Source organism: Helianthus annuus, chromosome 1 (genome assembly GCF_002127325.2).
Source record: "Helianthus annuus cultivar XRQ/B chromosome 1, HanXRQr2.0-SUNRISE, whole genome shotgun sequence".
NCBI classification, from domain to species: domain Eukaryota; kingdom Viridiplantae; phylum Streptophyta; class Magnoliopsida; order Asterales; family Asteraceae; genus Helianthus; species Helianthus annuus.
The window spans coordinates 29246300-29259957 of record NC_035433.2 but is presented as its reverse complement, the minus strand read 5'-3'; the positions used below and the strand labels follow the sequence as shown (position 1 = coordinate 29259957).

General features: G+C 37.8%; 2 protein-coding genes and 1 long non-coding RNA gene across 6 annotated transcripts; all 3 read left to right on the top strand.

The window, feature by feature from the left end:
• Positions 1-1300: 1300 nt before the first annotated feature.
• Positions 1301-4603, top strand: LOC110944790. Of its 4 annotated transcripts, none has more exons than XR_004893222.1 (3): positions 1301-1851; positions 1940-2354; positions 4587-4603. XR_004893222.1 is itself a non-coding variant. In XM_022186440.2 (2 exons), exons 1-2 carry the CDS (start codon positions 1667-1669, stop codon positions 2298-2300), a joined length of 546 nt encoding a protein of 181 aa, XP_022042132.1. In that variant the 5' UTR covers positions 1301-1666; the 3' UTR covers positions 2301-2501. The 4 variants fall into 4 exon arrangements, 1 of the variants encoding a protein (XP_022042132.1); XR_002595018.2 differs by lacking the exon at positions 4587-4603 and adding an exon at positions 3491-3661; XR_002595017.2 differs by lacking the exon at positions 4587-4603 and adding an exon at positions 3480-3661.
• Positions 4604-4658: 55 nt separating this feature from the next.
• Positions 4659-8919, top strand: LOC110944804. Its single transcript, XR_002595019.2, has 2 exons — positions 4659-8229; positions 8318-8919. It is a non-coding gene; the product is annotated as an uncharacterized LOC110944804 (long non-coding RNA).
• Positions 8920-10554: 1635 nt separating this feature from the next.
• LOC118492326 lies at positions 10555-12658 on the top strand. The gene is made up of 2 exons (XM_035990252.1): positions 10555-11022; positions 11265-12658. Exons 1-2 carry the CDS (start codon positions 10920-10922, stop codon positions 12194-12196), a joined length of 1035 nt encoding a protein of 344 aa, XP_035846145.1. The 5' UTR covers positions 10555-10919; the 3' UTR covers positions 12197-12658.
• The last annotated feature ends 1000 nt before the right edge of the window (positions 12659-13658 follow it).

Sequence of the window (13658 nt, the reverse complement as noted above, 5' to 3'; positions counted from 1 at the left end):
CATGAAGAGATTGAACATCAAGAAAGATAATGATGAATGGATTGAAAAGTTGGCTGACGCGTTGCCACAAGATGTTTGGGGCGTGTATCTTATGATGTTGAAAAATAAACCTAAATTTGACAATCTAACACTGAGCACGTTTATTGAACAACTCGAAGCTCAAGAGATGGAACAACGAAAGATAGCGAGAATGAAAAACTTTAATGGTGACCAAGACATTGGTCTATATTACAAAGGTGGTACTAGTGATAGGACCAACATTGCACCAAAGATCGAAACTTCTTTAATGCAAAAAGTTCTTCCAGAGAATCATCTCAAGGATCAAACAACAAAACAAGATTTTCTTCTTATCCATCATTCGATCCAAATTTTTCAGCAACCAAGAGTGGCAAAGTACTACAATGCAACATTGCATTAAATCTTGAGAATGATCAAAATTACTCTGAAGAAGTAGCCGAAAGTCATATGTCTTTGTTGGTGACTGGGTTAGAGTCTTATGAGAGTTTAGTTACAGGAAGGATCGGAAATCCAATGTTAACAAAAGAGGATTACGATCAGATCGATGCTGAGGAGATGGAATTAATGGATATTATGTGACAACCAGTATTTACGACACCTAATTTCGTGATTAACAGATGATTAACGCGATAATAAATAGTGTTTGAAGACGTAGATTAACTTAATTAGGCCCTTGGAAAGCCCAGGAACGTTTATTTGATTTACACAATGAGCGTCTGGTGATTTACGGGAAATTGCTGGATGATAAGCGACACAGATTAAAACCGAACAAGAATACTGACAACGCCAACAAATATTAAATTTTTACGATATATTTTAGCTTCGTAATCAAATTTTAGTGACTACAGTCGAAACCGGATCGAAAAACGAAGTAAAGACAGCGACGATATAATATTACACGCTTTTTACGCAACCGACAACTAAACGCACAAACAGCGACTACCGACCATATTGTATGTATTTTAAAACATAAGTTTTATCCTTTGACGTTAAACAGAGTTCGGGTTTTGACAACGGGTCTCGTAGGAAATACGGGCCAATTACGCATGAGATGGGCTTGTGGGCCCCGGGCCCAGGCCCAAAACCCGCAAGCCTAAACCTACACATAATATATTAACCTTTACTACAAGATTTTTGCTTGTGAATCTTTCCAATAATCCCTTTAAGATCTAAGTAAAATCCTACAAAATCTTATAACATAATATAAAATCTATACAAAATATTTTCTAAGATTTCACAAGATATCTTCAAATATCTAAACCTCTATATATGACCATACCTCCTTCCTTTCTACACTCACACCAAAAATTACCCCTGCCTTCCCCTTCTCTCTCTCGAATATTCATTCAGGAAACAAATTCCCACACACAAAAATCTGTCTTCTCACTTGATGCTAGCCAACATTCACACATACTCCATCTAAGCTCTCTCTCTAGAGCATCTTTATAGACAACACACACCAACAATACACCCCACCTCACTCACTCGACACTTTCTCTCTGTGCATTGAAGGCCGGCAGCCGGTCCGGTAAGACCACCGGCGGTGCGGCGGTGGTTGTTTCCAGCAACCGGCGAGACCCCCCCCACCCCCTTTCCTTTGTTGTGTGTAACCGGTCGACCACCACCACCACCGTTTGGTGGTGGTGCGATGACGAAACGAGAGAGGGAGAGAGAAAGAAACGACGGACTGAGAGAGAGAGGAACACCGATTTCCGGCGATGGATCGCTGGTGACGAGCAACAGAGCACGACGGACGATGGACAAGCCGTCGTCTACGGCGGTGGTGGTTCCGGTGACTGTTCCGAGTCACAGTAGTCGCAGGTCCATTATCCGGTAAACATGCCTACTCCTTCCTCTTTCACCTTTTCTATTCAGATCCCCTTAGATCCACATCCCTTCTCCGGTTGTGCCGTTGTTTCAGGCGAGGAGGAAGAGGATATCGTGAGGATGATGACGATGATTTGGTAGATGATGGTGACGACGGAGGACATACGGCGCCGCCGTGCGGCGGCGGTAGTCGTAATGGTTGTTGTGGTTCAAGTCTCGTCTCGGGTCTGATTTGTTACAGGTGCGGTTTTTGGTTTGGTTCGGGTCACAGTTCGGTTTCGGGTCTCGGTCAAAGGCAGTCAACAAGTCAAAGGTTCGGTTTAACTCGGTTCGGTTACGATTCAAGCTTGGTTCAAATCGGTCAACTGGTTTCGGTTCGGGTTTTCGGGTCAACTCGGTCAACCCGGTTGACTCAGTCAAATCAGTCGGTCAACTCAGCGAGTCAACTCAGTTGACTCGGTCAACCTAGCCAAGCGGCTCGACGTTTCGACAACTCGACGACAGTTTTGGTAATAGTTTAAGTTGAAATTTCGTTAAGTTATCTTTATAATTTTCTTTGTTATTTCGCGTGATAACGAGCTCGAACCGACATGGTTATAGTTTACGTTTTATGAAAAATTTGGCGAACTTGATATATATAATTTGAATCTTGATTATATTGTTGAATTTTGATGAAATAACGACAACTTGTGTTGTTGGGGGGCGTCCAAAAACAGAGGAAACTCTGCCCGTTTTTCGAGAAAATCCGTAAACTTAAAGCGCGTTTTATTATAAGACAAAACTTTTTGGATTCGAGGAACTTTTATAAAGACAAATCTAAATATGAAACTACTTTCGACGATACTCTACAATGTACGAAAACGATGGTTTGGAAGTTATTTTACAAGAAATAAATATAGTTATTATATTTATTTGAAACGTCAATATTTGACAACTCTGCTACAAAATCAATATTACTTTTATATTTATTCTCAACTGCCGATAACACAAATGAGATTTCATATAACAAACAAACAAATCTCGTTTTATAGAAAATAAATATAACTATATATTTATTTTAAATACCAAACAACACGCATTTGTTATAAAAATAAATACGGGTTATGTATTTGTTTCGAATACCAAAAACACGACGGATCTTTTATAAACTTAAATAAAGTTTATATGTTATTTCAGATATCAAGCGACACGACTTCTTTTATGAGGCTGAATATAATTTATTTCCTTATCTCAAAGTTCAAATGACTCTTATTCGTCTTGCAAAGTAAATAGAGTTTACATATTTACTTCAAATATCAAACGCGACATATATAATACGAGTTTGTCATATACTATTTTCGTATAAATATTCTTTTATACACATACGACTTCTCGAGACGGCAAACGCAATTACAACAACATATTTATATTTTTATATAAATATTTATTTGACTTTAAATCTCTCGAGAATCAAGTCTTTTCGAGACTTGTTGATTTCTTACGCCATTAAGCGAAACTAAACAAAGTTCAACTTGGTCACTTTCATTAAGTAACAACTTACCGTTAAATCGTTCGATTAACGATTCAGTAGAGCTCAATGACACATAGTTTAGTTACTGCATATATTTAGAAACTTATTAGATATTCCATGTTAGGAATATTGTAGAATGCACGCTAGCAAGCCACATCTTGGGAACGACATCACAAAGTCGTATTTAGCAAGCTTTGCACAGGAATATTCAGGCGAGTTCATAACTCCCACTTTTTACTTTTTTACATTTTTGTAAATGTTTTCGGGGTGGAAAGACATGCACGTTTTTCAAAGACATACAAAGTTTTCGACAAACAAAGACTGTATATTTTTAGACAAAGCACGTTTTGCAAGAACATACAAAGTTTTGAACAAACGCAAAACTCGTACTAAATCATTATTACGAATGGATTTCAAGAAACTCAAATGATTTACGAAAGGTTTATACTAAACATACCGGTTTTTACAAAACAAATGCGTATTTTCGAATTGTGAATGATTTTCATAACTAGAGAGTCAGCCTTAGTAGCTGGGGAGGTTCAGCCGGGTGGCTGGGGAGGTTCAGCCGGGTGGCTGGGGTGGAATATATGTTACAGTAATTACGGATACTTTTATTCATGGTATGGTTAGCTTAAGGAGGGTTACTACTTAGACATGTGAGTGGGTAAGCAGGAACTGGAGGCCATTAATCCTCATTGTAGGACCGAGGGACAATAGCGGTAGATCTATCTGGGTGTAGTGATCCCAGCCCCAGGCCCAACAGTACGGACCTCGGGGTGACTTGGTACCCGACGCAAAAATCTGCTAGGTTTGAGTCTTCCTACTACACTTCACACATATCAATGGCCTTGCAAACCATTGGTGATCTCTTTATTTCCTTATTTGCTACATACCAGAGATTTTTATCATACACACTTACAAAACGCTTGATTTATACAAAATAAAAACCATGTTTTACACAAATTCAAAGTATAGGATTATACGGGCATAGAGTCAAAGTCAGGGTGGGCATTGACGGTTATACATACTTTACCAATACATGGTTTTACGATCATTGATCGTTACAAATACAAAGTCTTCATATAACTGGACAAGAAAATGATTTTTAAATTCGTTTTCTCAATGCATTTCAAAAAAACCGGTTATCCAAAAGATTTATTACAAATCTTTTACAAACCAACTATGAACTCGCTCAACTTTATGTTGACTTTTTCGCATGTTTCTTTCTCAGGTTGCTTTTCAAAGCCAAGGCACGGTTGGAATAGGAGAACCGTTGGAGATAAGAGTACTTAGTGGCGTTCAATTTCTAGAAATATTAGCTTTATTTGCTTCCGCTGTGCAATGAAGATACCAGTCCAGTCACGCCAGCTCTAATAATTTCGGGGTGTGACAGATTGGTATCAGAGCTATAGGTTACAGTGAATTAGGTTTCTATTGTGGTACCTAGGCTCTAACCTCACCTTTCCCCCTGGGGACTTAGATCATTGAGACATTGAACACATACAGAACGCCTAGTACTCGAATATGGTCTCCAACCGTTGCCGAAAAACAAACAGTCAAAATTTTGTTTTCAAACAATACGCTAAATTGGTGTTTTATACACGGTGCATAAAACAATTACATACACTACACAACACTCTGAGGGTTTAGGAAACATGCATTTAAGACCTTCGGAAACTTATGTTGAAGTTCATTAAAGGTCATCGAGTACGAACCACGAATATTAACTCGGGCACACACTGTTATCCATATTGTCTATGATATTTTAACTTCCCGAGCAGGCAGCATACGCACAACAGACGCTAGTGCACGAGGATACATGGAACCCAAATTTTATGTCAACAGATGTCGGAGTACATCACATTCTACGCGAGACGAAACACTAATGCACAGGTATACGTGAAACTTAAGCTATATATCAACGGGGGTTGAAGTTCGACACATACGACTATCAAGGCGAGGCCTTTGAGAAGAAACGATGGCGTAATTCAACGACGACACTAGATTCCTGTCAGCAGGAGAACTATCGGTCAGGAAGCGGCGGTTTGGCACGCGGTCCTGCAAACGACACGAGTCATGCTCGGGAGAAGACGCATGCCTTCGTATTCCCCCTATCTTATTAACGACGAATACGATATGTTCGACATTCCATGGTAATGTCACCTAACAATTGGTCGTCACACGAAACCCCAGGTAAAGTCCTCAAATTTCTTTTGTTGAAATTTAGACTTTCACACCTACTGAGTAGATTTTCGTATCTCTACTCCTCTTAATGGTCATTGTGTCACGATCATTTCTTTCAGTATAGCGAACACTAATTGCTTTATTTCTTGGAAAACTTATATGTTACATATGCATCGTTTGCTACGCATGTGGTTTCGTTTCGAATAAGCGTTTCATTAAAGTTCAAATATTGCTTCGCTAAATCTAATTATCGATTTGTGATTTGAATGACCCGCATTATCGTAATTGTTGGCTCCTTTGTTATCAAGTTAACACATTCTCTTGAAATTTTCTTTTCTCTTCAAGTTACACACATGGTTTTCGTCGTCACCATGCCGGAATTTCCTTTTTGGAACATATATATTTTTGTTGGATTGCGCTAAAACCAAGTTCAATTGTTTGAACTTGCCATTACACATATTCACTTCAGAGCATCATATGATGTATTGAGGGCATCATATTCAAAATTCGTTTTAACAAATGTTTTATTTTTCCGAGTCGAAGTAAACTTGTTTGACATTCGACTCCACTAAATTGTTTGTTGATTTCGACACCTCGTGGTGGTATCTTTCACTTATTTGAAGCTTGCGCTAAACTCGTTTAGGCATCTCATGCACGGATTTAAATATTTACTTATTGATTGCTTTAAATCCGCTTTGATTTATCATAACTAAAACAGTCTTAACACAATCGTGTATTAAGACAGTGGTACACAAATTCATTTTTATATTCCTGTGTACCTCCTAACGGTCCTTTCAACATCGATTGAATGTGTTGCGATATTCATTGCTTCTTCATCATCGATCGAGAACGTTATTTCTTTGATGTTTCATTTTCAATTGAAAATTCTATGATGTCATTTGAAACAAACTTTCAGATTCCCTTACTGCGCATTCATTTGACTTCAAACACGGTGAATTTGTTTGACCACCACTATTATTGAATTGTTTCATTCATTGCGACACCTTGTGGCGTCAGTATGACTTGCAGCTTGCGCTGATCACGGTCGAGCGTTCCATGCAAACTATTACATTTGAGATTGTTGATTCTAAGTTCATCCAGTGGATGTTATTGCTTCTAGAACTCATTTACTTATTGAGAACGCTCATATGGAATTCGATTGGTTGAAGATCCTGTTCATTGTTGGATCCCTGATAACTTAGTCACATCAGTGACTGTACCTATACGTCTTGTTTCCTTTGACATCAATTCCTGAAACACACTTCTTTTAAACCGTTGGGTTCTTATTGTTGAGGAATGTCATTAAATTCACATGATTCGGATATGTCTTGTTTCGATTACGCGGTCATTCATTTGTTATTATTCGAACTTACCTGTGAACAACACAATTCTGAGAAGGTAACATAGCCTAAATTTCGAGGACGAATTTCCGTGACACGGGGAGAACGTGACAACCGGTGATTTACGACACCTAATTTCGTGATTAACAGATGATTAACGCAATAATAAATAGTGTTTGAAGACGTAGATTAACTTAATTAGGCCCTTGGAAAGCCCAGGAACGTTTATTTGATTTACACAATGCACGTGTGGTGATTTACGGGAAATTGCTGGATGATAAGCGACACAGATTAAAACCGAACAAGAATACTAACAACGCCGACAAATATTAAATTTTTACAATATATTTTAGCTTCGTAATCAAATTTTAGTGACTACAGTCGAAATCGGATCGAAAAACGAAGTAAAGACGGAGACGATATAATATTACGCGCTTTTTACGCAACCGACAACTAAACGCACAAACAACGACTACCGACCATATTGTATGTATTTTAAAACGTAAATTTTATCCTTTGACGTTAAACAAAGTTCGGGTTTTGACAACGGGTCTCGTAGGAATTACGGGCCAATTACGCATGAGATGGGCTTGTGGCCACCGGGCCCAACCCCAAAACCCGCAAGACTAAACCTACACATAATATATTAACCTTTACTACAAGATTTTTGCTTGTGAATCTTTCCATAATCCCTTCAAGATCTAAGTAAAATCCTACAAAATCTTATAACATACTATAAAATCTATACAAAATATTTTCTAAGATTTCACAAGATATCTTCAAATCTCTAAACCTCTATATATGACCATACCTCATTCCTTTCTACACTCCCACCAAAAATTACCCCTGCCTTCCCCTTCTCTCTCTCGAATATTCATTCAGGAAACAAATTCCCACACACAAAAATCTGTCTTCTCACTTGATGCTATCCAACATTCACACATACACCATCTAAGCTCTCTCTCTAGAGCATCTTTACAGACAACACACACCAACAATACACCCCACCTCACTCACTCGACACCTTCTCTCTGTGCATTGAAGGCCGGCAACTGGTCCGGTAAGACCACCGGCGGTGCAGCGGTGGTTGTTTCCAGCAACCGGCGAGACCCCCCCACCCCCTTTCCTTTGTTGTGTGTAACCGGTCGACCACCACCACCACCGTTTGGTGGTGGTGCTATGACGAAACGAGAGAGTAAGAAGAAGAAATGACAGACTGAGAGAGAGAGAGGAACACTGATTTCCGGTGATGAGCGGCGGAGCACGGCGGACGACGGACAAGCCGTCGTCTACGGCGGTGTTGGTTCCGGTGACTGTTCCAAGTCACAGCAGTCGCAGGTCCATTATACGGTAAACATGCCTACTCCTTCCTCTTTCACCTTTTCTATTCAGATCCCCTTAGATCCACATCCTTTCTCCGGTTGTGCCGTTGTTTCAGGTGAGGAGGAAGAGGATATCGTGAGGATGATGACAATGATTAGGTAGATGATGGTGACGACGGAGGAGATACGGTGCCGCCGTGCGGCGTCGGTAGTCGTAATGGTTGTTGTGGTTCAAGTCTCGTCTCGGGTCTGATTTGTTATGGGTGCGGTTCTTGGTTTGGTTCGGGTCACAGTTCGGTTTCGGATCTCGGTCAAAGGGAGTCAACAAGTCAAAGGTTCGGTTCAACTCGGTTCGGTTACGGTTCAAGCTTGGTTTGAATCGGTCAACTGGTTTCGGTTCGGGTTTTCGGGTCAACTCGGTCAACCCTGTTGACTCAGTCAAATCAATCGGTCAACTCAGCGAGTCAACTCAGTTAACTCGGTCAACCTAGCCAAGCGGCTCGACGTTTCGACAACTCGATGACAGTTTTGGTAATAGTTTAAGTCGAAATTTCGTTAAGTTATCTTTATTATTTTCTTTTCTATTTCACGTGATAACGAGCTCGAATCGACATGGTTATAGTTTACGTTTTATGAAAAATTTGGCGAACTTGATATATATAATTTGAATCTTGATTATATTGTTGAATTTTGATGAAATAACGACAACTTGTGTTGTCGGGGGGCGTCCAAAAACAGAGGAAACTCTGCCCGTTTTTCGAGAAAATCCGTAAACTTAAAGCGCGTTTTATTATAAGACAAATCTTTTTGGATTCGAGGAACTTTTATAAAGACAAATCTAAATATGAAACTACTTTCGACGATACTCTAAAATGTACAAAAACGATGGTTTGGAAGTTATTTTACAAGAAATAAATATAGTTATTATATTTATTTGAAACGTCAATATTTGACAACTATGCTACAAAATCAATATTACTTGTATATTTATTCTCAAATGCCGATAACACAAATGAGATTTCATATAACAAACAAACAAATCTCCTTTTATAGAAAATAAATATAACTATATATTTATTTTAAATACCAAACAACACGCGTTCATGTTATAAAAATAAATATGGGTTATGTAATTGTTTCGAATACCAAAAACACGACGGATCTTTTATAAACTTAAATAAAGTTCATGTGTTATTTCAGATATCAAGCGACACGACTTCTTTTATGAGGATAAATATAATTTATTTCCTTATCTCAAAGTTCAAACGACTCTTATTCGTCTTGCAAAGTAAATATAGTTTACATATTTACTTCAAATATCAAACGGGATATATAATACGAGTTTGTCATATACTATTTTCGTATAAATATTCTTTTATACACATACGACTTCTCGAAACGGCTAACGCAATTACAACAGCATATTTATATTTTTATATAAATATTTACTTGTCTTTAAATCTCTCGAGAATCAAGTCTTTTCGAGACTTGTTGATTTCTTACGACATTAAGCGAAACTAAACAAAGTTCAACTTGGTCACTTTCATTAAGTAACAAATTACCGTTAAATCATTTGATTAACGATTCGGAAGAGCTCGATGACACGTAGTTTAGTTACTGCATTTATTTAGAAACTTATTAGATATTCCGTGTAAGGAATATTGTAGAATGCACGCTAGCAAGCCACGTCTTGGGAACGACATCACAAAGTCGTATTTAGCTAGCTTTGCACAGGAATATTCAGGCGAGTTCATAACCCCCACTTTTTACTGTTTTACATTTTTGTAAATGTTTTCGGGCTGGAAAGACATGCACGTTTTTCAAAGACATACAAAGTTTTCGACAAACAAAGACTGTATATTTTTAGACAAAGCACGTTTTGCAAGAACATACAAAGTTTTGAACAAACGCAAAACTCGTACTTCTAAATCATTATTACGAATGGATTTCGAGAAACTCAAATGATTTACGAAAGGTTTATACTAAACATACCGGTTTTTACAAAACAAATGCGTATTTTCGAAATGTGAATGACTTTCATGACTAGAGAGTCAGCCTTAGTGGCTGGGGAGGTTCAGCCGGGTGGCTGGGGAGGTTCAGCCGGGTGGCTGGGGTGGAATGTACGTTACAGTAATTACGGACACTTTTATACATGGTATGGTTAGCTTAAGGAGGGTTACTACTTAGATCATATGAGTGGGTAGGCGGGAACTGGAGGCCATTAATCCTCATTGTAGGACCGAGGGACAATAGCGGTAGATCTATCTGGGTGTAGTGATCCCAGCCCCAGGCCCAACAGTACGGACCTCGGGGTGACTTGGTACCTGACGCAAAAATCTGCTAGGTTTGAGTCTTCCTACTGCACTTCACACATATCAATGGCCTTGCAAACCATTGGTAATCTCTTTATTTCCTTATTTGCTACATACTAGGGATTTTTATCATACACACTTATAAAACGCTTGATTTATACAAAATAAAAACCATGTTTTACACAAATTCAAAGTATAGGATTATACGGGCATAGAGTCAAAGTCAGGGTGGGCATTGACGGTTATACATACTTTACCAATACATGGTTTTACGATCATTGATCGTTACAAATACAAAGTCTTCATGTAACTAGAGAAGAAAATGATTTTTAAATTCGTTTTCTCAGTGCATTTCAAAAAAACCGGTTATCCAAAAGATTTATTACAAATCTTTTACAAATGAACTATGAACTCGCTCAACTTTATGTTGACTTTTTCGCATGTTTCTTTCTCAGGTTGCTTTTCAAAGCCAATGCACGGTTGGAATAGGAGAACCATTGGAGATAAGAGTACGTAGTGGCATTCAATTTCTAGAAATCTTAGCTTTATTTGCTTCCACTGTGCAATGAAGATACCAGTCCAGTCACGCCAGCTCTGATAATTTCGGGGTGTGACATATTAAGTGGTGTTTGGCTAGTGTGTTGAGAAGAGCTGAGAAGTTTAAATAGATTACGGGAAGAGATGATTTACGTGATGCTAATGTTTCTACTTTAGGATTTGATAAATCTAAAGTTACTTATTTTTGTTGCAGGGAAAAAGGGCATTTTCAAGCGAGAATGCACAAACCGCGAAGCAAGTGGAGCTCAAAATCCATTCGGCAACAATGATTATTATCGGAAAGCAATTTATCATCAAGTTTCTCAACAGCCGTATCAACAACAATCGCCACAAACGTTACATGCTAGGATGGAAATCGAAGAATCAAAGAAAGCTTATCTAGTTAATCAAGATGATGAAAGATCGTCAAAAGGATTTAGCTGGGACAAATATATTTCAACTGATACTAAAGCATGCCTGATAAATCAAGATGATGAAAGGCTTCCAAAAGGCTTCAGTTTTGATGATTTTGATTCTAACAGAATTTCAGATCATAAAGCTTTTGTTGCTCAAATTGTTAAGGATAGTGATGATGATTATTATGAAAGAAAAATGAAAGAGCACTTAAGATTTCTAGCCGAAAGAGATGATTATGATGATGCAAATGTTCGAGTGACACAGAAGAAAGTTACAAAACAAGATGATAGTGATGATGATACTTTGTATTATGCAAGGAGAATGAAAGAATATGAAAAATTACGAGCTGAGAAAGATGATAGTGATATGGAAAATGCTCGAGTGATGAAGAAGCAAGTTAAAAAACAAGATGATAGTGATGAGGAAACTGTCCGAGTGATAAAGAAACAGGTCAAAGAAATTCCAGCTTTCAAGATTGAAATGGAAGCTGATGCAGAAAAGATGTCTGAGAATTGTGAAAATTGTGAAACTATGAAAAAGCAAAACAACATATTGATTCATAACATGAACAGACTGAAAGAATCGTATGATGTTCTAAACAATGCTATGAATCAATACAATGAGTCAAGCAGTGAACAAGCAACAGCTATGAAAACACTAAATGGAGCGTACATGACAAAGCAAAAAGTCGTCAATAATTACATTGAGATATGTGCTGAGCTTGAATAGAAATTGGAAACTCAGAGGATAGAAACTGAGAGAGTAAACAGGTTATTAAAAAGTTACTCATGTCTTCTTATGTGATTGACAGGATTTATCCTAGAGTTGAAGGTATGAAAGCGTTCGAAGAAGAGAAGTCTGAAGAAAAGAATTCTGGTAAGAAACAAAGTGTCAATTATACAAAGTGTCCACCTCCACTTGAAAATGGTGTTGGATCGTCGTGTGACCTTAACGAGTCAATCTGAGTAGTTCATCATCAAAAACAAAGGCGGAATCAATGTAATTGATGTCAAACAACTTGTTTTCCTTTAATTTTCTTCTTATATTGATTTCCTGAGCTTTTACAATTCTGATAACAATTCAGCAGCACCTCGGCTCTCAAACAATAACTTCTAATTCTGTATGAAATGACACAGGCACAACAGTATTTATAGGCGTCTTAATTCCGCATGAAATCATCTCAAGCGAAATTAAGAGTTCATGCGGAATTACCTAATTCCGTGCGGAATTAGTAATTCCGTGTGAAACACCTAATTCCGTGCGAAATTACACTAGTGTAATTTCGTGCGGAATTACCCTAAAACACTATTTCTTGATTTCTGTGCCCTGATCTATCTAGTACATTACAATACTTAATAAAGACGAAGTTAACAGACATTAGTGCACCAACAGACTCCCCCTTGGTTGTTGACGAAGTCTTTAGCATCCTGTCTTCAGTCTTTAGTCTTGATCTTTCGTTCTCTGCCCTGAATTGTCTTGACATTGTAAAGCATCCTTCAATCTTCTATCTTCAAACTCTAACCTTCAATCTCCCCTTTGAATTTTGATCCAGAAGTCTGACTCCCTCTTTCGCAGACTCCCCCTCTCGATATGCTGGGACTTGAATTCTGGTTCAAATTTTGATATTTTCTTTACCATGGGGATCTTGACTCCTATTTCTTGTTTCTCAAACATAAAACGTTACAATCTATACAAACTTAAACTTCCATTAACTATTCATCAGTTTTAGAAATCCACTTAAGTATTCAGGTCCAAGTTAATGACCCTGATTACTCAATTTATCTACCAAGTCCAACTTAATGACCTTGGTTGATCTGTGACAAAAACAAACTGATTTTTGTTCAAATTTTCTGAAATTTACAAGTTTCAATTTAATGAACTTGTTTTGACTTTCCATTTTCTCATTTTTCATGTCAAGCTCCCAACTCATCATCCAGCTTAGAATCTTTCTGCATCTGCTCCAACCTTCTGAATCTGAAGATCAACTCTCCACTTTGGTTTGTTGGAAAATAAAGCAGAATTGAAAATTCTTTTTGGATTTTTAATTAAGTTTCTAAACTAGAAAATGAAATACAGGAATTAAATGTAGAATGTAAACTATTTACAAACATATTTTTGATGAGCGTGTTAGGGAATCATATCAGCTAATGACAAGTTCCTAGCACCGTTAAGCTTGATAACATACTAAGTC